This window comes from Hoplias malabaricus, chromosome X1, assembly GCF_029633855.1.
Source record: "Hoplias malabaricus isolate fHopMal1 chromosome X1, fHopMal1.hap1, whole genome shotgun sequence".
NCBI lineage: Eukaryota > Metazoa > Chordata > Actinopteri > Characiformes > Erythrinidae > Hoplias > Hoplias malabaricus.
In genome coordinates this window covers 18,577,093-18,599,657 of record NC_089818.1, presented here as the reverse complement: position 1 = coordinate 18,599,657, position 22,565 = coordinate 18,577,093, and the positions used below count along the sequence as shown (strand labels likewise).

The window sequence follows — 22,565 nt, the reverse complement described above, 5'->3', positions numbered from 1 at the left end:
GGTAACAGTACTCACAGCTTCCTTTATGAGTCATAGAATACAGAATATAAACCTATAGTTTAGGAGCAGACAGTGTTATACTAAGTGGGATAAATCATACAGCAATTTATTGTTTTTTTTTACTGTTGTCTGAACTACTTTACCATTGAACAACAATGTATCATAACAAAGAGAGACTGAGATGGATTGAATAGGCAAGCTAAGAACTGCCACACCTCTCAGCCCTCTATAAATGATACTTCCCTCATGGAGCAACAGGAAAACCCCCAGAACAAACCTGCAGTGAAGTTGGCAGTAGGGTAGACACAAATTATTCAGCATGTTTGTTTATCAGAGGAAAACATGAAAAGGCTTTACTTAAGAATGTGTAATTCAGCAACACGCTCACTTGAGAATCTAAAGGGTAGAATTAACTGAGATTTTTAGCCATAGCATTACATTTTATGCTAACTCATCTAAACCGTAGCTTCTGTAGCTTAAGCATTTCATTATAAGGCTTCACACCCTGCTACTTGAACCTCCTCTTTGATACGGTACAAGGAAGTTTTGAAGTGTTTTAATATTGAATAAGTTGTGGAAATGAGGGAAAAGGTCAGCGTGTGTATTCTAGGAGCCGCACGGCCTCCAGAGCTGCGGTAGCTCATAGATTACACACACCTCCAAACTGACCCATGTTGTTATTCCACCATGACCTCATACGTGTCCATTTCTCCCAGTTTTCATCCGGTCACTCTGTTAATCTACTCACATGACACCGGTTCCCCCTTCACTAGAGGAGTCATTAATGTAGAGACAGAGAGACCTTTATAAGCTGCCAGAGCCCTCTCATTTCCTGGCCATGCTCCAAACAAATGTAAGTGTCATGGACTGATCATTTATTTTATATAAAAGGTCAGAACTGCAAGCACATTTATTATACATTTATTATGTGTCATTAATTATACAAAGGGCGGCACGGTGGTCCAGCAGGTAGGTGTCGCAGTCACACAGCTCCAGGGGCCTGGAGGTTGCGGGTTCGAGTCCTGCTCCGGGTGACTGTCTGTGAGGAGTGTGGTGTGTTCTCCCTGTGTCTGTGTGGGTTTCCTCCGGGTGACTGTGTGTGAGGAGTGTGGTGTGTTCTCCCTGTGTCTGTGTGGGTTTCCTCCGGGTGACTGTGTGTGAGGAGTGTGGTGTGTTCTCCCTGTGTCTGTGTGGGTTTCCTCCGGGTGACTGTGTGTGAGGAGTGTGGTGTGTTCTCCCTGTGTCTGTGTGGGTTTCCTTCGGGTGACTGTCTGTGAGGAGTTTAGTGTGTTCTCCCTGTGTCCACGTGGGTTTCCTCCGGGTGACTGTCTGTGAGGAGTGTGGTGTGTTCTCCCTGTGTCTGTGTGGGTTTCCTCCGGGTGACTGTGTGTGAGGAGTGTGGTGTGTTCTCCCTATTTGTGTGTGGGGGTCCTCCGGGTGACTGTCTGTGAGGAGTGTGGTGTGTTCTCCCTGTGTCTGCGTGGGTTTCCTCCGGGTGACTGTCTGTGAGGAGTGTGGTGTGTTCTCCCTGTGTCTGTGTGGGTTTCCTCTGGGTGCTCCTGTCTCCTTCCACAGTCCAGAAACACACTTTGGTAGGTGGATTGGTGACTCCAAAGTGTCCGTAGTGAGTGTGTATGAGTGTGTGTGTTGCCCTGTGACGGACTGGCGCCCCCTCCAGGGTGTATTCCCGCCTTGCGTCCAATGATTCCAGGTAGGCTTTGGAGCCACTGTGACCCTGAACTGGATAAGCGCTTACAGATTATGAATGAATGAATAATTATATTATTATTTATTATTATTATTATTATTAGAGTATTGTGCTACAGATTATTGAAAGCTATAATAACTGATAAAGTTGGGGGGTGAGTGGGTTTTTAAAAGAACAGCTGAGGAACCCATTTGTGAATTCTACAAATTCCCTACACTGTGAACACCAAATGCATTAAATTATTTGTGTGCAAGGAGTGTTATCATCTGTAAACCAGGAATGCCCCACCTGTCCAAGCTTGTTGCACAATCTATATTAAAAAGAAACATTATCCGTCGCAAAAGCCTTGTTATAGCAGTATATTTTTCCTGTTATCATACAAACTTGATTATGATCTGAAAAATTGTATTCACTCTGCCTCCGCAGGCTATCATTAACAGCACAATCACACCCAACATGACGTTCACTAAGACTTCCCAGAAGTTTGGCCAGTGGGCGGACAGCAGGGCTAACACTGTTTACGGCCTGGGGTTCGCCACAGAGCAGCAGCTTCACCAGGTAAACAACACCAGCGCATGCCTTAATAACGCTTCACCTTAAGAGACGCGGGGTCCCTGTGGATGATAATGTTGTTCTGATTAAGATTTGTCTGAAGGAGGATTAGCATTGATTGGAACGATATCACGTATCATGTATATACGCTTCGGAAGTAAAGAGCACTCGGATAAGATTGGCTTTTATTGCACATTAAAACACAACATGATTTGAATAATCTCCTTTATGCAATTATCGCACCATGAAGAAAGGAGCAAATTTGATTTCCATTAATAACATTTAAAGATGATGCATTTGCCCAAAGTAACTTATGATATGAAGGATGCCGGAACAGTTAGAAGGCGCTGGTGAATAGGTTCATACTCATGGCTCTTAGCCTCATAGTTTTTGATAAATCCTGTTGATATTAATAAAAATGAATGTGTTCTCATCTGTAAAGTGGATATTATCGTTACAGTTTTCCGAGCGCTTCAGAGAGGTAAAGGAGGCTGCTCGTATGGCCAGAGAGAAATCACAGGACAAGATGGAACTGACCAATCCTGCCCTGAACATCGCAGCCCCTCAGGTGGGCCCCCACACAAACACACAGACACATACTGATAGAATCACTTAAAAGGGACACATTTAAAAGATTTTTCTGTGCATGTGCACATTAATTTGGAGCCTACCAGACCATAAACGGTGAGGACCTGAGTCAGGAAACATGGGATTAGACGAGCTGCCCCCTCGTCTGAGTATATTCAATCAAAGTGCCAGACGTGCAATTATGTGAGAGTGCAAAGTTAAACCATGCAAAACAGTCCCAACGTGAGTGGAGAGATGAGAAAACCAAGCCAAATTTTGACTAGGGAAAAAAATATTTTGTGTGTCTTGCTTGTCATTGCTGCTTGCTTGGGGGTAAGAGGTGTGTGGCTCATTACCATTTAAAGGAACAGACTCTGAAACTGGTCATTCTGCAGAGGGCTGTTTACACAGAGGGAGAATGCTGCTGTGGGCGTTGATCCTTGTGGTATTTTGAGCAAAGCCCATCTCAGACGTTTTATTAAGACACCAGGAAGCTTGTGGAAAAGGGATGTAAATGCATTATATTTTACCAATGGGCATTTTTCATACAGCTGATTAAGCAGTCATTGTTTATTGCAGTCAGTTGAAACTGTGTTCATTTTGCTAATTAACCTAATTGGGGTATGAATCATTTATAGATGTATTAGATGTTTTTAGTTGTACTTAAAGGCATTTAAAGGTGTCATAATGTTTAAAAAAAAACAATATCTGAAAATCTACATATTTGAAGTAAATCTAGTTAAAATATCAACGAAACATATCAGAACTGAGCGTAGAGAGAAGTCCTTGACCTCACTCTAAACTGCAGTCCCAAGAGCCTCCAGAGCATTTCCTCCTCCTGCTCTTGATGCACAGAGAAGGAGTTAACTGAAACTCAAGCCCACCTCAAGAGCACAGGAAAGTGAAGGAGGGATGGAATGGAGAGCAGGAGAGGAGAGGAAGCAGAGAGAAAGATGAGCTGGGTCATTCGTCTCACTGGGAAGAGAGAGGAGAAATAGGGCAGCGATAAATTTATCCGTGCAGTCCTGTGCTTTGGCTTGCTGCGTCTGTCTCCCACTGAATAAAGCTGTTCGGCTTTTCAGGTCAGCAGAGTGATTGGGAGCAATTAAACCATCAGCAGGTTCCAACGCTACATGAATAACACTCATACTCTTTAACCGAGTGCCTCAGGGCTTCCCATGTGCTCTCCACATCTTGATTGTTTCCTACAAATCTGCAGCTTAATGGTCCTGTTTCTTGGAACTTGGTGGTGTTGATCTATTATGAGAAAACAAAAAGGCTTAATTGCACCGATACACATGAAAATAAAAGTGCCACAATGGAACAGTACCACAGGAGAACCTCTCAGTGGATATACTTGAGTATATGGGGTGTGTGTTTGTGTGTGTGTGTGTGCAAATCCACATTCCCTATTAATAATCTATATGTTGGAAAATACAGTGTTGTGGGTCTTTTCTTAGGATTTGTGTGTTTAACTTGTTCCCTCCACAGAAGGCTGCAATTGTACCCCCTACACCACACAAACCACTGTAACCCAGGCCTGTACTGAAACAGATCAGCTTTCTCAGGATTAGACAAATGTTTTTTGTTTCGAGAATATAATAAATAAGTCTTTTGTTTGTCATATTAGACTTATCAAAAGTTTTATCTGTTTCCTGTATAATTTATTTAGACAATTATCTGCTGAAACCTGTAATACACTTATCTCTTCAACTTTGTGTATCATTTAACTGCTTGTCTCTCTCCCATAATGCTTTCCCACTGGGTTTCTGCAGTTCTCTCAGGTAAGACTGATTTGTATTGGCAGAATAAGGAGCACAGATAAATTTGATTTTTATATTTCAGTGCAGTGCGGCTACTCTGGGAGTAGGAATGAATGAAGTGCATATTGTATAAGCCTGCTCTGGTAGAAACAGGAAAAAAACAGCTGCAACCTGCTTAAAGATTCCAAAAAGCAATAATAAATATTGAACAAAGTCAGTATTGTTAATGTGAAATCACTAATTGAGTGGGAACAGCACCCCCATGTGGAGCATCTTGACACTGCTGATTGTGAGTGAGTGAGTTGATTAGTTTAAAGCTAGGTTTATGCGCTGATTTGTGATAACAGGTTTTATGGCCCCAACTGATCCATAGAGTGCACATCTCGGCTTCAGTCCAAGTCTTTAGGTTACATTTGTGACATAGAACATATTTTCTAAACAAACGCCCACAATGCTGCAAAGGTCTTCATTTCTCTGTTCTCTCTGTTGATCTGTCTTGCTGTCCTCTGTATTTTAGTCCTGTTGTGGTGCAGAGCGCCTGGACAGATATCAGGCCTGAAGGCAAAGGAATAGGGGACAGAGCAAAGAGAAGTGTTGCTTTATCACACAGAAACAGACAACCAGACCATCCAGAGGGGCTTCAGTTTCACTCCCCACCCAGGGAGAAAATGCATGATTCTCCAGCGATTGTATCTATAATTAAACAGAAACCCCTTCACTTCTTTACTGTTAGCTACTACACTCCTATACTGTTTTAATATACTGTGCAGAAATCAGAGACCGACTTACATCTGTTTTAAATCAAATACGTCATTGGCTATAAGCTTTACTTAGTTAACCATTAGCAAAAACCTATTGAAAAATGAACACAGAAGACTAAACTACATTTCATAACGTTTTTCTGTATTTATCTGCTGTTATTACAGCATGCATTGTATTCAAGGGCCTTGCTTGTGGTTTCTCTAAGGGATAATTGGTGAGATGTTTGATTTTCTACCTGGTCTTGCAAGGTTAAGAGTCCAGTTGTTGCTATATACTTTTTATCTTTTAGAAAAGTCTTTCCTTACTCAATTGAAATCATTTGTATCTAATATTTTCAGAAATATCTCCCAAATTATGAGTGCATTTTAATGGCTTTACTTGCATTAATTGCATTTGTGGTTTCAGAAGTGTTAAAGTAAATTTAGATTTATGAGCTGGTCTTTGTGGCGAAGTGCTGAGAATCTGCAAAACTGCTGCGAGATCTGATAAACTCATAGCATTTATCATTCTGCTTTGCTGGGTTTGTGTTGTTGGTTTATTTAATTACATTACCTGAACATGGTAATATTTTCACAGCAGCAGTAAAATTCAGATGTCATGCTCCATAATTATGTTAAAGCAAACCCCATATCATGATAATTATTCGCACTGTGCCTGGTTTGAGGTCAAGAGGTTTCCCATAGAGATGCTACAGGCATTATTGTTATTGATGCATTTGTTTGTTTCGGTACATCGTTAACAGTCTTGTTTTAATGGTCATGATAATGGAAGTCAATTAAAAGTCTGAGTCTAAAAATACTGCCCCCTCGTTGCCCTTGGATGGCAGTGCACAAAGGTATAGACTATCTATACAAGCTAATGATAATGAAATCAGTAGAGCAATGAAGTAACGTTACACCACAGTTTCTCTGAGTAAACTCTGATAACACGTACAGATTAAAAAAGTTTTGAAGTACATAATAAATGAGTATTTCCAAAATTATGATTGACATGCCTCTCGATGGTGTGGCACAGTGGTGCAACAGGTTAGTGTCGCAGTCACACAGCTCCAGGGACCTGGAGGTTGTGGGTTCGATTCCTGCTCCGGGTGACTGTCTGTGAGGAGTGTGGTGTGTTCTCCCTGTGTCTGCGTGGGTTTCCTCCGGGTGACTGTCTGTGAGGAGTGTGGTGTGTTCTCCCTGTGTCTGTGTGGGTTTACTCCGGGTGCTCCGGTTTCCTCCCACAGTCCAAAATCACACGTTGATAGGTGGATTGGCGACACAAAAGTGTCCATAGGTGTGAGTGTGTGAGTGAATGTGTGTGTGTGTGTTGCCCTGTGAAGGACTGGCGCCCCCTCCAGATTGTATTCCTGCCTTGCGCCCAATGATTCCAGGTAGGCTCTGGGCCCACCGCAACCCTGAACTGGATAAGGGTTACAGATAATGAATGAATGAATGCCTCTTGGCGAATCACGAACATAAACACAAGCCTGCAGCCAAAAAGTGTTTGCAATAAATACGTCAGAATTATTAGAGAAGGAAATGGTGGAAAGCTCTGACATGTGCAGGACAGTGGAAGGGTTGGGACCCACTGCATTATAGGGTATGTGTCCAAATGTATGTATCCACCTGTGCATCTAGTGTTCCTTCTCAAATACAGTTTGTTAATAGGGAACTGTCCTGATGTAGCAACTTTAGCAGCCTCTACTCTTCTGGGAAGTTTTTTTTTAAACGTGATGTAAGAACATTGGATTTGATTGCATTCAGGCATGAGAGCATTCCCAAATGTCCTGGAGGGAACTTCATCATGCTGGAGAGCACAGTCCTACTGTTCCACAGCCTAGGGTTGGGAGGCTTTTTAATATTTCTAGCCCCTACTCTTCATTGTGCATGGTGACTGTAGGGTTCAGAACAGTCTAGTCTATTAAGAACGTTTTCAATGGAGATTATTCCAGCTATGTATTTGCATCTTTGTTGGAGAAGTCATGATGATGTTTGTTTGTCTAAATATCTGTGTGTGTGTCTAAATATCTGTGTGTGTGTGTCTGGTGCATATTTCAGGATCTCTCGGATGAGCTGCAGTCTCCTCCGGTGATGTGTGTGAACGGCCCGGAGGACAAGCTTTTCCGCAGCCAGAGTGCAGACATCACCCTTTCATCAGAGAAAGAGCGCATCAAGAAGATGTTGTCTGAAGGGTAAGAGCAGTGATGTCATTTATACAGTCACATATACAAAAGTATGTAACTGTTAGGTAAGTCAGCACTGTGCTGGATCAGATGTCCTACCTGAGACAAAACACAACAGTGCATATGGTGAAGTCACCAGGGCCAGGACTGCAAGGGTTGCATCCCTTCTCTAAAGGGCAAAAACTATGCATTGTCTGCCACATTTTCTGCCCAGTTTCTGTTTATTAATTGAGTTCAAAACATAACAGAAAAAAACAAAATTAAAGCATCAATCCAAATTCTTGCCTAGGCCATATTTTGTGTTTTATTTGTTATAATTAACAAATGTTTTGCGGTGAGGTTTTCGCACTGTTAGGATAGGAACATGTATTACAAAGAGTGTAGCATTTTGTTTTTGGAACTGATCTGGTGAAATGAGATTCACCTTCAGTTTTCTATCATCTGCAACTACTTCATCCTGATTAGGGTCATGGTAGGTCCAGGGCCTACTTGAATTCATTGGGCACCAGGCAGGAATACACCCAGGGCACTATCTATCACAGCACATCACACACCCACTCACTCACAGTTCCCCTGTTTGTTTTGTTTTTTTGGACTGTTAGAGGAAACCAGAGCACCTGGAGGAAACTCTTTACAGACAGTGACCCGGGGCGGGGATTGAACCCAGGACCCCACGTCTCTGCAGCTGTGTGGCTTTGACACACATAAACTTTTATCATAGTTCTCTAAAACTGGACCAACCCTGAAAGGTTTAGGAAGAAAGAATCCATTTGTGGGTGGAGCATGGAACGATCAGGCACATCAAATAAATAAACTAAACTAAGTTGCTGGAATAGCAAGCCCAGAGTAAGGTCCAGGCTTTTTCTGAAATATTTGTGTGGATAAAATCAGAACCATGTGCTGCTGTTAATGTCTACAGACTGAAGAATTGATTGGAAAATCGCCCACACGTCTGTTAATGCTAGTAAAGACTGCTCCAGCTCATTCGCACTGGAAAGGTGTAGAGCCATGTTCAGGGTTATATGCAGTCATCATGTTGTCATGTGAGCAGTTTTTTTCTTTATTAAGTCATTCATTCTACATATGCCACTATTTCTTTCATGTCTGTTTTGTCACATGTATCGGGCCCAGTCAGTCAGACCACACTCAGGACCATTCACATTGTTAGCCCAGGTGGCGGGAGAGCGGACAGCCATTACTGTGTTGAGTCATACATAAGTGCTCCAGTACATTTATGAGCACACACGCGCTTTCTTTCAGCGGCCCTCTCCTGTCGCCTTGCTTTTGTCCGTCCTTTATTGCCCAGTGGTTCTCTTTTCTAACGAGGGTTGCTATGGTGAGTCTCCGAACACTCTCCTGCCCTCTCGCCTTCAAAATATCAAGAAATGAAGGCTTGCATAAGGGGAAAGGCCCCCTTTATCCGACAGAATAATATACCCAGCTCATTCCTGGAACATTGTGCCTGGAAATGAAATGACATCTTGATTCACCATCAAGGCAAAGTGAATGACTATATGCAGTACTGAGCAAGTAAAGGGTCAGCCTTCATTTGTTTAAAATGGCTATAAAGAAAGTTATTTATTTATTTTTTTTAGATAGTTGTTCTGAGGAAATCTGATTTTATCGACTTGCATAAGGAAGAGGGAGATACAGAAGGGTACATGGAAAAGTAACAGGTGTTTCTAAAACTGGAGAAACCCGGACTCCTAACAGACTCCGCGCAGGGCCTTGTTGCAAGAGCTTCACTACAGCTCATGTTTGAGAGAAAGGAGAAAATCAAGCTTCACTCTTGCTTGAGATCTTGAGAAACCACAGGTTTCAGTTCATCCTTCAACTTGATAAAACAGCTCATTTGACTTCATTATTTAGAAGAGGAAATAGCAGAAAAGAAGAACATTTGAAAATCAAATAAAGCAGCTGCTTAATGGACTGTTGGCACTAGGGTCCAGATCTCATCGTCTCTGAAAGTGCTCAGGATTATTACTTGAATCATGAGAAGCAGAAAATAAAAACCAGCTTGTAAAATGGGAGATGAGATGTCCTTTTTGCTTTCTTTGAACAACTAACAAGCAGGTCAACAGAATATAATAGAACCTGTTCTGAAGGCATGTGGACTTTTTTAGGATCTTATCAGAGTTTTTTGGGGGTTCATCTATACTGTTTACATTCATTCATTATCTGTACCCTTATCCAGTTCAGTGTCGCAGTGGGTCCAGAGTCTACCTGGAATCATTGGGCGCAAGGCGGGAACACACCCTGGAGGGGGCGCCAGTCCTTCACAGGGCAACACAGACACACACACACACACCTACGGACACTTTTGAGTCGCCAATCCACCTACCAACGTGTGTTTTTGGACTCTACTCTTTACAGTATGTTCCTTAATGTTTTTAATATAATTAGTTATTTTATGTTGGTCAGAAATGGTGGCACGTTGGTGCAAGAAGTAGTGTCATTATCACAAAGCTCCAGGGTCCTGGGATTCTAGATTCAGTCGCCACCTCTAGACTCCTCTGTGAGCTGTTTTCTCCCTGTGTCCGCGTGGGTTTCCTCCCACAGTCCAAAAACACACGTTGGTAGGTGGATTGGCGACTCAAAAGTGTCCGTAGGTGTGAGTGTGTGAGTGAATGTCTATGTGTATGTGTCTGTGTTGCCCTGTGAAGGACTGGCGCCACCTCCAGAGTATATTCCTGCCTTGCGCCCAATGATTCCAGGTAGGCTCTGGACCCACCGCGACCCTGAACTGGATAAGCGCTTACAGATAATGAATGAATGAATGAATGAATATTGGTCAGAAATGGTGGCATGTTGGCGCAAGAAGTAGTGTCATTATCCCAAAGCTCCAGGGTCCTGGGATTCTAGATTCAGTCGCCACCTCTAGACTCCTCTGTGAGCTGTGTTCTCCCTGTGTCGCCATGGGTTTCCTCAGGGTGCTCTAGTTTCCCCCACATTCTAAACACACATGTTGGTTGGTTGTGTTTAAGCCTAACCTCCTTCTCTGCCCATTCTGCAGCTCAATCTGTGAGATGAACCTGGAAGCTGAGTTGTTCACCCTCCAGGATAGCAATGCTAAACTAGTGGCAGCTTTACATGAGGCCAATGCCAACGTGGAGCAGTGGAAGAAACAGTTGGCGGCCTATCAGGAGGAGACAGACAGGCTGAGAGAGCAGGTGAGACAGTCTAACAAACACATTGCTGAAAGAAAAGGATACACAAATACTTTCTGTTGATATCAGTGGTCAGATCAGATCAGAGCAGTGTGATAAGGTACTTAATTTCTACACTGTTCTAAGTTCAGATTTTTATGTAGGTAATGTTTCACTAATTTTCAGCACTTTGTTAGAATTTAGCCACAAGGACATTAGAGTGGTCAGATACAAATGTTGGAGGGTTAATTTTAAATCATGAACACTACAAACACCACTCCAACGCATCTGGTGTGCAATATCTATTACAGTCTTAATAATCTTTCTTAACTGAAACAAACGGGTAGAAAATTATTACCAAAACGGAACACAGGCATTTCATTACCCTCTAGTGGGTAGGAGTGGTCAGACACCTCATTGTCCTTAAACTTGAGAATGTATAATGTTATGGAGAAGCTAATTTGCCTACACCAGAGAAACAGTAGAGAAGCTCAGGTCCTCCAGAGATGTCACGGAGTGGTCCTTTCACACACGTAGCACACAGCAGGAGATATTCTGTGTCCGACACATTCTTGCAGTGGGAAATGCTCCATGGGCTTTAGGCATGGGGCAGCGCCTGTGCTGAATTTACCTGGAGCCTTTACTTGGGGACTAGTAAAATAAAGTCTGGGATGAATATTGTAGGTGTTGGTATTTACACATACAGCTCTGGGTAAACTCCAAACTACTCTGGGTTACCGTGCATGTGTGAAAGGGACTATAGTTATTATAGTTGGAATGACACTACAGGTCAGTTCAGTTACATTAATTACAGTAATTACAAGTTTAGAAAACTGAAACGAAAGTGGACGACACGTCTGACTGATATCCTGTCCATTTATGATCAGTGTCTGTGTCAGCATGGTGGTAATATATTAAATTGAATTTTGCACCACTGTTATAAAAGCACCCTCCCCTCTCTCACTTTCCAGTCTATTAAATATCAGTATATTTAAATGAAGGCAGACATCCAAAGCTGCTTTACCGAATCTGAACTGACCTCGACTTATGAAACTCCATTAACAGAGAAGAAAAGCCCTTCACCAGAGAAATAATTTAAAATGTTTTAACATTAATTCACAGAATCCTCTTAATCATGTCCAGACATGCGTGCACGTGTTCATTTTGTAAATGGAGAGGACTGAAGATAAAAATACCAGTGATGTGCAAAGGCCATTTATTTATTTATTTGTGAAACTTCATCTGTGACCCATTCTCCATCCTCTGGGAGAAAGTCCATTTACCAGTGACACTGATAGCAGCAAATAATCTGCATTGCATCTCAGGCATCCTGTTTATGATTTTTTTTTATTCCAGATTCCTGCCTGTAGCTTGTTTTAATATGGTATATCTCAAATATTATCACATTAAACCTGAGAGAGACATATTCTTAACTTTCTATGTTAAAATAAAGGGACACGATTTCCATTTATTTTCAATGATTTAGTCTAGGGCTGGGCAATTAATCGAAATCAATCAGAACTTCTAATTGACATAATCTTGTCTAAATCGATTACTTTTATCCTGCTACGTCCCCACAGTGTGTTCATGTACTGTCCCTTTAAAACCACACTACCACGCAGAGGCCGACCAAGTGACTCAAGTGGCTAGTACCAAAGAAAAACGCAGCGTCTGTGGTTTGCGCATGCTCAATTTTGACTATAATTAAGATGAGAGTGCTCAAAAAACTAGCGAGGAACGAGCTCCCAGCAACATTCGAAAATGATCCCATATTTAATACAGGAGCGTATTTACAGCACAAGCCTCATCACTGAACTGTGGGAGTCAAAAATACAAAAATAATCGTTAATTAATCATAATCGTGGTAAAATGCACAATTAATCGTGATATTGATTTGAGTTCATATCGCCCAGCACTAACTTAATTAACTGTGAGGCACATCTGATGATTAAAGGAAGCTTTAACAATGAAAGATACATATACAAACTTATGTAAGGCATTTTTATAGACTCTTAGTATCCAGACAGTAGCAGACTTCACACCTCTCAGTAATGCCCTTATTCTCATGAAGCTGATTGGGTGTTCAGTTGTTAAGTACATGTGAGTGGAAAGGGGAGGAAATCTTGTTACTCAGATCCATAACTGCATTTCTTGTTGATCACAGACATTCATAAAGCTGTCAGAGAGAGGTTTCGGATTACAGATAAGGTTCATATGGGGTGTTGGTCCAGATAATTAGATCATTTGCTTGGAATCAGACAGGGGCAGGGTGTAACAGCCTTTCTGATTGGTCCATGGCTGGTGGTTGTGATTGGTTCCTCGTGGTGATCTCCAGTCCAGTCTGTGGTTAGAGGTATTTCTGCTACAGTCTAGCAGTGGGCAGGAGGCTAATGGTTTCCCATTGAGTTTCTGTGAAATTGTATCCCCTCTAAGCCCCAGGTGAACATGCCTCTAATGTGGTAAACTCTTTTAAGGCCCGATAGTGAAGGAGCCCAGACTCTGAGTCAGCAGAGGAAACACAGACAGTGATGCATTCTCGACATGTTCGCTTAATTGGGCTGTGTCCTCGGATAGACCTTCAAATAGTGTGCTTCATCTCCGGTCGCTGCTAATGAGAAGGTAGTGGTCGTGACATCATTACACAGCACCCAGGCCACTTGTTCCAGCTTCTTCCAGCGTTGCCGTCGTCTTCTGCTCTAACTTTGTTCTTCTGGGTGTTTTTTTTTTTTGGGAATACTATGAAGTATCAAGGGCAGAACAGGAGTTTGTGGTAGAGTGAGCAAGGCTCTCTCTCTCTCTCTCGCTCTCTCTCTCTCTCTCTCTCCAGTATGATACAGGCTACCAGGTGGTTGAAAATGGTTCATGTCTCCTGAGACTAGAGAGAGAGAGAGAGAGAGGAGGGTTTGTAGGACAGCTACATCCTACTTTCTATGGCCTACTTAGGAGAAATGAAAAATCACCAGGGGGAACTGGCAGCCCCTCATTTGGGGGATTTTTTTTTTTCTTTTTGCACTTTACATAGTTAAAAATAAGCCAGTTCCTCTCAAGACTCTCCATGTGGCTTGGACCTTTGTGTGATGTCCTCTTCATTTTTTTCTTCATCCGTTCTGTTGATTCAGTGTAGTATGTGTTCGGGTGAACACCCTGCAGAAAGGTGTTGAGGTCTGAATGAAGAGCGTGACTGTGATGACTGTAGAGGATGAGAGAGTGGGGGCATAATATGATAGAGCAAGAGAAAAAATGATATAGTACTATCAGAGAGAGAGACGAGGGATGGGGAAAACAAAGCAGGAGAGGAGAGAGAGAAAGGTGAGAATGGATAGAGTGATTTGCTGGTAACCTTTTTGAGAACAAAGACGGAAAAAACGGAAGAGAGCAAGGGAAGGTGGAAAGGAAAGAGAAAGAGAGAGAGAGCATGCAAAAAAGAAGCAAAAGTAAAGGAAAGAAGACAGAACATATGACATGGGGGGGGGGCAGTAAAATAGGGCAAGAGTCACAGAGAAACAAACAAGACATGGGGGGGGTATGAAAGATGGTGAGGCCTAACGATATTAAAAGGAATGGAGTGATTTATTTGAGACAGAGGGAAGAAAAGACTGAGAGATTGAGAGAAAGAACAGACAAAGAGAGAACAATGGCACGGCCTGAAAGCATCATAAAAGGGATAAAGTGACAGGTTGCTGAAAAGCTTGAGTGTGAGAGAGAGAGAGAGAGAGAGAGAGTGGTGAGAGATTCAGGGAAAGAGAGAGAGAGAGAGAGTGGTGAGAGATTCAGGGAAAGAGAGAGAGAAAGGTGGAAAGGTAGGCGGTAGATGGACAGAAAGAGATGGCAAAAGTATGAAGCCTTGGCTGCTTTCTAGTCTTTTCATGGGCTGTGCAGACAGCAGACAGAAGGCCTTTAATGTCTGCGTCCTGGCTTTGGGTCATCCACTGAGATTGACCCCTCCCCTGGGCTCTCCCCCCCGTACAGAGCAGAAAAGCAGCCAGAGAGGACAGGGCGGTTTGACAATTATGTAATCTTTTTTTAATCACATAGAAAAGCTTAAAAAATGGATGGAACGGTGCTTTGGGGCGTAATGTCCACCCCCTCCTCTGCTCTGTCCTTCACAGACTCACTCTGCATTAGTGAATTAGCGAATGGACACGGTTCTGTCGGCAGGTCGTCTCTGTAATAAAAAGAGAACACTACAATAACACAACAATACTGTCTTTTTGTGTTTGAATTGGCGTGTGTGTTTGTTGGTGTATATGTCAGTGTGTGTGTGTGGGGTGGGGGGGGTTAAGGCGGCTACGACTCATTAATTTTCCTGCGCATTTCTTCCGACTTTTGTTTGAAGGAGAGTGCTGTAATTCTAACTATAGAATCAATGCGCCTGTGTTCTGCCCTGAGGGTGGAGGGGGTGACACATTTCCTCACCAGCTCTAAGAGGGGTGTAGTAGAGTCAGCAGTTTTCTAAAGTGAAGTCCAGGAGACTCACACACTGACAGAAGGTCACGTGAGTCGTAGTAGCTTTTATTTGATTGCAAATGATCCTGAAGGTTTCAAATATGTGTATTGAATTATTCCATTAAGCTGCTGTTAATCTACAGCCTCTGATTAGTAGAAATATGTTGAGATTAAGGCTGCACCGTGGTGCAGGTTAGTGTCGCAGTCACAAAGCTCCAGGGACCTGGAGGTTGGGGGTTCGACTCCCCCAGGTAACTGTCTGTGAGGAGTGTGGTGTGTTCTCCCCGTGTCTGCGTGGGTTTCCTCCGGGTGACTGTCTGTGAGGAGTGTGGTGTGTTCTCCCTGTGTCTGTGTGGGTTTCCTCCGGGTGACTGTCTGTGAGGAGTGTGGTGTGTTCTCCCCGTGTCCGCGTGGGTTTCCTCCGGGTGACTGTCTGTGAGGAGTGTGGTGTGTTCTCCCTGTGTCTGTGTGGGTTTCCTCCGGATGACTGTCTGTGAGGAGTGTGGTGTGTTCTCCCCGTGTCTGCGTGGGTTTCCTCCGGGTGACTGTCTGTGAGGTGTGTGGTGTGTTCTCCCTGTGTCTGTGTGGGTTTCCTCCGGGTGACTGTCTGTGAGGAGTGTGGTGTGTTCTCTCTGTGTCTGTGTGGGTTTCCTCCGGGTGACTGTCTGTGAGGAGTGTGGTATGTTCTCTCTGTGTCTGCGTGGGTTTCCTCCGGGTGACTGTCTGTGAGGAGTGTGGTGTGTTCTCCCTGTGTCTGTGTGGGTTTCCTCCGGGTGACTGTCTGTGAGGAGTGTGGTGTGTTCTCTCTGTGTCTGTGTGGGTTTCCTCCGGGTGACTGTCTGTGAGGAGTGTGGTATGTTCTCTCTGTGTCTGCGTGGGTTTCCTCCGGGTGACTGTCTGTGAGGAGTGTGGTGTGTTCTCCCTGTGTCTGTGTGGGTTTCCTCCGGGTGACTGTCTGTGAGGAGTGTGGTATGTTCTCTCTGTGTCTGCGTGGGTTTCCTCCGGGTGACTGTCTGTGAGGAGTGTGGTGTGTTCTCCCTGTGTCTGCGTGGGTTTCCTCCGGGTGACTGTCTGTGAGGAGTGTGGTGTGTTCTCCCTGTGTCTGTGTGGGTTTTCTCCGGGTGACTGTCTGTGAGGAGTGTGGTGTGTTCTCCCTGTGTCTGCGTGGATTTCCTCCGGGTGACTGTCTGTGAGGAGTGTGGTGTGTTCTCCCTGTGTCTGTGTGGGTTTCCTCCGGGTGACTGTCTGTGAGAAGTTGGTGTGTTCTCCCTGTGTCTGCGTGGATTTCCTCCGGGTGCTCCGGTTTCCTCCCACAGTCCAAAATCACACGTTGGTAGGTTGATTGGCGACTCAAAAAGTGTCTGTAGGTGTGTGTGTGAGTGAATGTGTGAGTGTGTGTTGCCCTGTGAAGGACTGGCACCGCCTCCAGGGTGTATTCCCGCCTTGCGCCCAATGATTCCAGGTAGGCTCTGGACCCATCACGACCCTGAACTGGATAAGCGCTTACAGATAATGGATGGATGGATGGATGTTGAGATTAAATAAAAGTTATATAATGAGTTGCTTAACAACCTCATTATTGACACGCAGCACTCAAATCTCATAGATGATCAGAAATGGACTTACAGTTTATTCTCAGGTGAGAGCTATAGAGTCAGAACAAGGCCCAATATTTAAAACCAGTAATAAGATTGGATTAATTAAAAATCAGAATCCAGACCCAAGGTGGTGATGCGGGTGTTCACTCCCACACAGCTCCTGACGTCCTGGGTTTGATTCTCACCAGCAGGTTGGTGTGTTTTCCCTGTGTCGGTGTGGGTTTCCTCTCACAGTCCCAAAAGCACATGATGGTGGATAGATTGGTTTTGTGAAACGGTCCACAAATGTGTGTGTGAGTGAGTGTGTGATGCCCTGTGATGGTCTGGTGCCCTGTTCAGGGGGTGTAGACACCAGCCCTACCACAACCCTGATTAGGATGGAGTGTTTTCAGAATTGAGTGATAAATGTCAGCTGTCATTTGCCAAGATCTTTTTAATGGTTTTGTAAACAGAAATGTTCAGTATTTAACCATCTTTTTGTATTTCTCATGTATTGTTTCCAGTGTGAGAAGTTTTTCGCTTGAGTTTGGGTCATAGGACGTGAGGGCATCTAAAAACTAAACAAAAAAAATGTGTGTGTGTGTGAAGGTGGCAGAATTGGAGGCTCATGGAGGTCAGGGCCCCAGCGATTTGCTGAAGGATGAACTCACTCAATCCTTGGAGGAACTGGAGGCCTTACTCAAGGCCAAAGATGAGGTGAGGACTCAGAAGAGCCAGCACATGAGATCTGCAGTGACGGTTATTTCTGTAGTGGATTAATTGATTGACTATTATTTGATTAATTTTGCCGTTTGCTTAAGAATGAGCTGTAAAAAAGCAGAAAAAGAGCACAGACCAAGGACGGAAACATTTTACCACAGTCTCTCCTCTTTTCATCTGTCTGTATTTGTTCTGCATCAAATAGTACACTTTGGATACAGTCCAATGAATATTCTATTAACCCCCCCACCTCTTTTTCATCTCGTAAAAAAATGTATATACTTTAAATCTTAAAACTTCAGACGGGTTAGAACCAGATTTTGATCTCTATTTTAACTCAGGAAATCCACATTCTTCAAGCAAAGAAGTCCAACTTCCATGAGATGGAGCAGGAGCGAGAAGAAGCCATTCACAGACTACAGGTGATTACATATCTGCAGTAACAATAACACACCGCCATCACAACCTTTCTCATTATTAACTGATCAGCCTTCATTCAGTGTAGTCCACTTTTAAAATCCTGCTTCCTATGATCCAGATAGATCTTATGTTAATAGATTTTCCAAATGTTCTTTGAGATAACTGTAGAATGAATGCATTTGGACTAAAATGAAGGTGACCTCTAAAACCACTGCGTAAGAAATCTCAGATGTGATAGTGAAAGGTATTGAAACTGGACTTTATCGGCAGTCCCTAGCTGGTCTCGACAGTCTGCAGCTCTTGTTCCTATCCTGTTTACAACCTGATTGCAGAGTGTATGACACTGATTCTCTCAGGAGCTTGAGATGAGGAACGTAGAGCTGGAGCGGAGAGTCCAGAGCGCCGAGCAAAGCCTCGCCTCCACGCTGGAGGACCGCGACCGCACAGAAAACGAGATCCAGAGGGTCATCCAGATCCTGGACGTCAAGATCTTCGACCTCAACGATCTCCGACAGGGTCTAGTCAAACTGCTGGAGAAGTAAAGCCTGAAGAGTGACCTTCTGAATCACCTGCAGGAGCTGAGGAGAAGGAACGTGAGCATCCAGAGCTCAGCCTCAGCCTCTGAAAAGTAATGAGGGCAAGTCAACCAGGAGGCACCCATTTCAGCATGTAGTGTAGCTATGCTTTCAGCTAGAGAACAGAAGAGGCTACGACGTGCTACGTTGTGTTTTTTTATATATATATATAATTTTCTTTGCTGTTTTGTTTTGTTTTGTTTTTTTCTTGATTTTTCAGTCTGCACTCGGTGGCAGTTTCCATTAACAACTTAGCAATAATTCAGTCTCAGTTTAAGTCAATGTTAAGTTAATAACGACTGGGGGAAAGCACTATTTTTGATACAGTGTGTGGAGCATGGCCGTAGTAGGATTTATAGAGCCAGACTAGAAATAATATTAAGTTGCATTTGCATTATATTAAGTCATAGATATAAACTTATTACAGGTGGTAGAATAAAGAATTGTCACTCTTTTAGAAGCCTTTCTTAAATAAATGGCACAACAAATGGCTGTCTATGGATGAGCACAAATAGGGGATACTCTATCTGCTTTAATACGTTTTGAGATTCAGATTTATTTGAACTCAGTGTGTGAATGTACCATTTGGATGCAGTTTCTTTACTCAGCAGAAATGCAGTGCTGGAGCTGGACACTCCCGTAAAACCAAAGACCAGTGGAACGGTCACCAGTCCACAGGGGCAGCACTGCACGGTGCAATCCCGTTTGTTTGGGGAATATTTTGTTATAGCAGCGATGATACTGTGTGTAAGTGGGGCTGTGGAACCAACAATGTCATTAATTCTCAAAATGTAATAACTCAGTAACATATTAATAGACTAAGGTAACTTGATGTTTTACATAGATTTATTAAATTTGACATAATTAGAATACAATGGATTCCTGGAAACGTAGTAATGTGCTCTTAAAATGATAAATGTAATAAATTCCTTAAGTTATCAAGTCAGGAACTGTATAAAATCTTCAGACAATTACATTATTGGTTCTACAGTGATGCAGAAGATATCAAGCTGCATTTGTAGAAATTTAAGTAGGAAATGCACAATACTTTTTTATTTCCTGATAGGTTCCTGTATGTTAAGATAAGTAAAGGTTAAGAACCATTTTCACTAATTCAGGAATGCAAGCTTTGGCTGGGACAGGTCTCATTTTGCAGTGACTTGCTTTTGCAGTTAGATAATATAGATAATAGGGCTTCAAGCATTATGATGTCATAGACGTGTGTGACCAAGGTTGCATGGTTGTGTATCGATTGTAGCTTCAGAACCATGCTTTATGTATCTATTAATGTGAACTGTATGTGATGGTGAATTGGCTTTAAAATGTGGAGTAATACGTTCTGTTCCAGTGTTAGAGGGCCGGGCACCAAAGCATACAAAATCAAGTCTTAAAAGGAAGTAAATCATCGTAAATTGCAGGTTTTAAGTAATGCCTGCGTTTAACAATCGTCTGCCACGTCAGTAGCTGTATGGAGTTAGCGATCAACTTAGAACAGTTGTCAGCATCATAAAGACTTTTTCTCTGCTTTGTTGACCAATGTTGTACTTGTAAGGCCTTAATTAAGCACAGGCATAGAAGGTGCAGGTGCACATTTCAACAGTGTAGCATGTTTTTCAGACTGTGGCCTGGGATTCAGAGCCAAGTGGAATTGTTTCTTTAGCACACTGTGCACTATAAACAAAAAGCATCCAGAGAAATATGAAATTAGACTGGTATATACATTATTTTCCACTTTTATGTCGTTTTACACTTAAGCAGTAAATCTGCTCTGGCCTTGAATATTATCAGTTAACACCTAAGGTCTCAGTTTCTACACTGAACATGTGCAGTTTCCATTAATAAAAAAATAAATAAACAAAAACTGACTTGTGAAATTCTTCCATGTGGTCAGGGGGAAAAAAGCAAACATACAGAAGTGAAAATTCCTTTAACATTTTATTGTTAATAAACAATCCCCTCCACTAAACAAACATCTCGAAGCGCATTAGTGCTACAGTTTACTTCAGCTTCTTCTTGGGGCGCAGGTTGTTGGTGTGTCCGCACTTCTTCTTACGACAGTTCACGGCACGAGGGTGAAGACGTGCATAACACCTGAAACAAAAAAGAGCAGTCAATTGAAGTTTCCACACAGAAAGGAAAAGTCTAAAGAATGTTTTGTAGCAATTAAATAAAACTGCTCGTCTTACACCTATTTAAATGATAACCGTACATCCCCCTACAGAGAAACAAGCAGCAATGTGGTACATTTTGTAAATTCTAATGAACTTATTTCAAATTTAATGTGTTCTGGGCACAAAAAGTCCTCAATACTGTGTAATAAATAAATAAATTGAAAGAATTCTACAGAAATTCAAGATATAAACCCAGGGGGGTGCTTACTTGCGGCAGATCATCTTCTCGCAGTTGTATTTCTGAGCCAGCTGCCTGAGGGAAGGCTCGATGATACCTCCTCTCAGACGCAGCACCAGGTGGAGAGTGGACTCTAAAATGAGCCAAAAAATAAATAAATAAGAGTCAGCAGAGTAAACTCAGAGTTTATTTAATACTGATACCAGAACATCATTCTCTGCCTAAAATCTCACTGTGACAAAAGTTGTTTCTTACAATTAGCATCAACCAGATTCAACAATCAGCTGGTTCTTTGTAGCACAGTTTATAATCAAGGCCTCAAAATTCACTTAGCACCCAATAACGTGGACTGAGATTCCGGATCAGAGGTGGTGAATAAAGTATGAAAGTTAATTTTAAAGAAGTAACCTCTAGGAGTACAGTTTGTATCCACAAAGTTACAGATTTCCGTACAAATAAACCCACCTTTCTGAATGTTGTAATCTGAAAGTGTGCGACCATCCTCCAGCTGTTTGCCAGCGAAGATCAGACGCTGTTGGTCAGGGGGGATACCTGAAGGAGGTAACAATACCACATTAAAACAAAGCAATACAATAAAATATTTAAAAAAGATTGATCAAAAAACAATTCTCTCACCTTCTTTGTCCTGAATCTTGGCCTTCACATTTTCGATGGTGTCGCTGGGCTCCACCTCGAGGGTGATGGTCTTCCCAGTCAATGTTTTCACAAAGATCTGCATTTTGCTGCAGGGAAATATGAGAATATGATTTATTCCTACGAACACAAACTGTTGCAGTGGTATGGGATTTTAAACAGTTGGGTGGTGTGAAACTATAGCTCCAACCGCTACTGTACACAGTTGAGCATGTTAAACATCCTGGCTCCAGTGTACAAATCTGAAAACCACTGCATTTCTGTTGGACCTCTAACCTGGAAGATGAGTTCAAATGGTCGTTCTTTACAATTAGTACAATTTAGATGAAAGGAATCTTTTAAATCTGGTTAAAAGTTCAAAATTTGAGGGCTTCAGTCTACTTCAGAAAACCTATTTGGATTTATCATCCCTTGTTCGGTTTAAATGTAGTTTTTCTCTTGATTTCAGAAAAAAATAAGCTTTTCTTAATTTTTTAAAATTATTATTAAATCAATTCTATTTTGAGCTGTAAATCATGCTCATGTTTAATTTATTGGTACATTTCATGTCACTGAAACAGAGACTTAACAGAAATAATTAACACAATCCAAACATCAGCTCCTCAAGATGAAAACTGAAAGCTTAGCTTCCATCAGAATTAAATCTGAAAAACCTTATATTCCTACAGATTTAAGTTGATTAAAGGTGTTCAAATAAAAAAAAAAGTTCTTTGAGTTTGTGCTCAATGCTGACAGTTAGATACAACGTATTAAATGGTGTATCTAAGTGGTCTATTAATGTCTTCCAGAACCACACGAAACTTGGCTGTTAATGAGTGTGTGTTTCGGTGACGGTTAAAGCGCAAATTAACAGTATTAATTATATTTGTCGTTAGCACGCTGCTAACACATGGCGTGTGAGGAGAGCGCTCGGTTACCGCAGATTTTCCTCGGCCCCGAAATAAAACTAACTCCACACAGATTCCAAAGACCCGGACAAAACGACCACAGATGTGTTTAATGACCTATGCGCTACGGAATAACTGTCAAAAACGCGCTGTAAAAGGTATATTTTCTGCTATTTTCTGGAGTTAATTTCTCACCCACCCCGTCGTTGCTGGCCTCGGCGGAAAAAGACCGACAGCTTCACTCTGCCTCAGTCTTCCCTCCTCTTCCGCCGCCG

The 22,565-nt window shown here is 42.5% G+C and overlaps 2 protein-coding genes across 4 annotated transcripts in view; one reads left to right on the top strand and one right to left on the bottom strand.

The window, feature by feature from the left end:
* LOC136675447 (homer protein homolog 3-like) overlaps positions 1-20,284 on the top strand; it is a 34,367-nt gene extending 14,083 nt beyond the window's left edge. Inside the window, exons 4-10 of the mRNA XM_066651997.1 lie at positions 2,135-2,266; positions 2,721-2,828; positions 7,392-7,525; positions 10,530-10,686; positions 17,295-17,402; positions 17,747-17,827; positions 18,182-20,284. Of these exons, the coding sequence (XP_066508094.1) occupies positions 2,135-2,266; positions 2,721-2,828; positions 7,392-7,525; positions 10,530-10,686; positions 17,295-17,402; positions 17,747-17,827; positions 18,182-18,367 (906 nt within the window). The 3' untranslated portion in view covers positions 18,368-20,284. The remainder of the gene's footprint in view (positions 1-2,134; positions 2,267-2,720; positions 2,829-7,391; positions 7,526-10,529; positions 10,687-17,294; positions 17,403-17,746; positions 17,828-18,181) is intronic.
* Positions 20,285-20,322: 38 nt separating this feature from the next.
* On the bottom strand, positions 20,323-22,540 carry LOC136675448 (ubiquitin-ribosomal protein eL40 fusion protein). Of its 3 annotated transcripts, none has more exons than XM_066651998.1 (5): positions 22,490-22,540; positions 21,386-21,492; positions 21,215-21,301; positions 20,780-20,882; positions 20,323-20,491 (listed from the first exon to the last, which is right to left on the bottom strand). In XM_066651998.1, exons 2-5 carry the CDS (start codon positions 21,486-21,488, stop codon positions 20,398-20,400), a joined length of 387 nt encoding a protein of 128 aa, XP_066508095.1. In that variant the 5' UTR covers positions 21,489-21,492; positions 22,490-22,540; the 3' UTR covers positions 20,323-20,397. The 3 variants fall into 3 exon arrangements, with proteins under 3 accessions (XP_066508095.1, XP_066508097.1, XP_066508096.1); XM_066652000.1 differs by having other exon boundaries at positions 22,486-22,506; XM_066651999.1 differs by lacking the exon at positions 22,490-22,540 and adding an exon at positions 22,321-22,475.
* Positions 22,541-22,565: the final 25 nt, after the last annotated feature.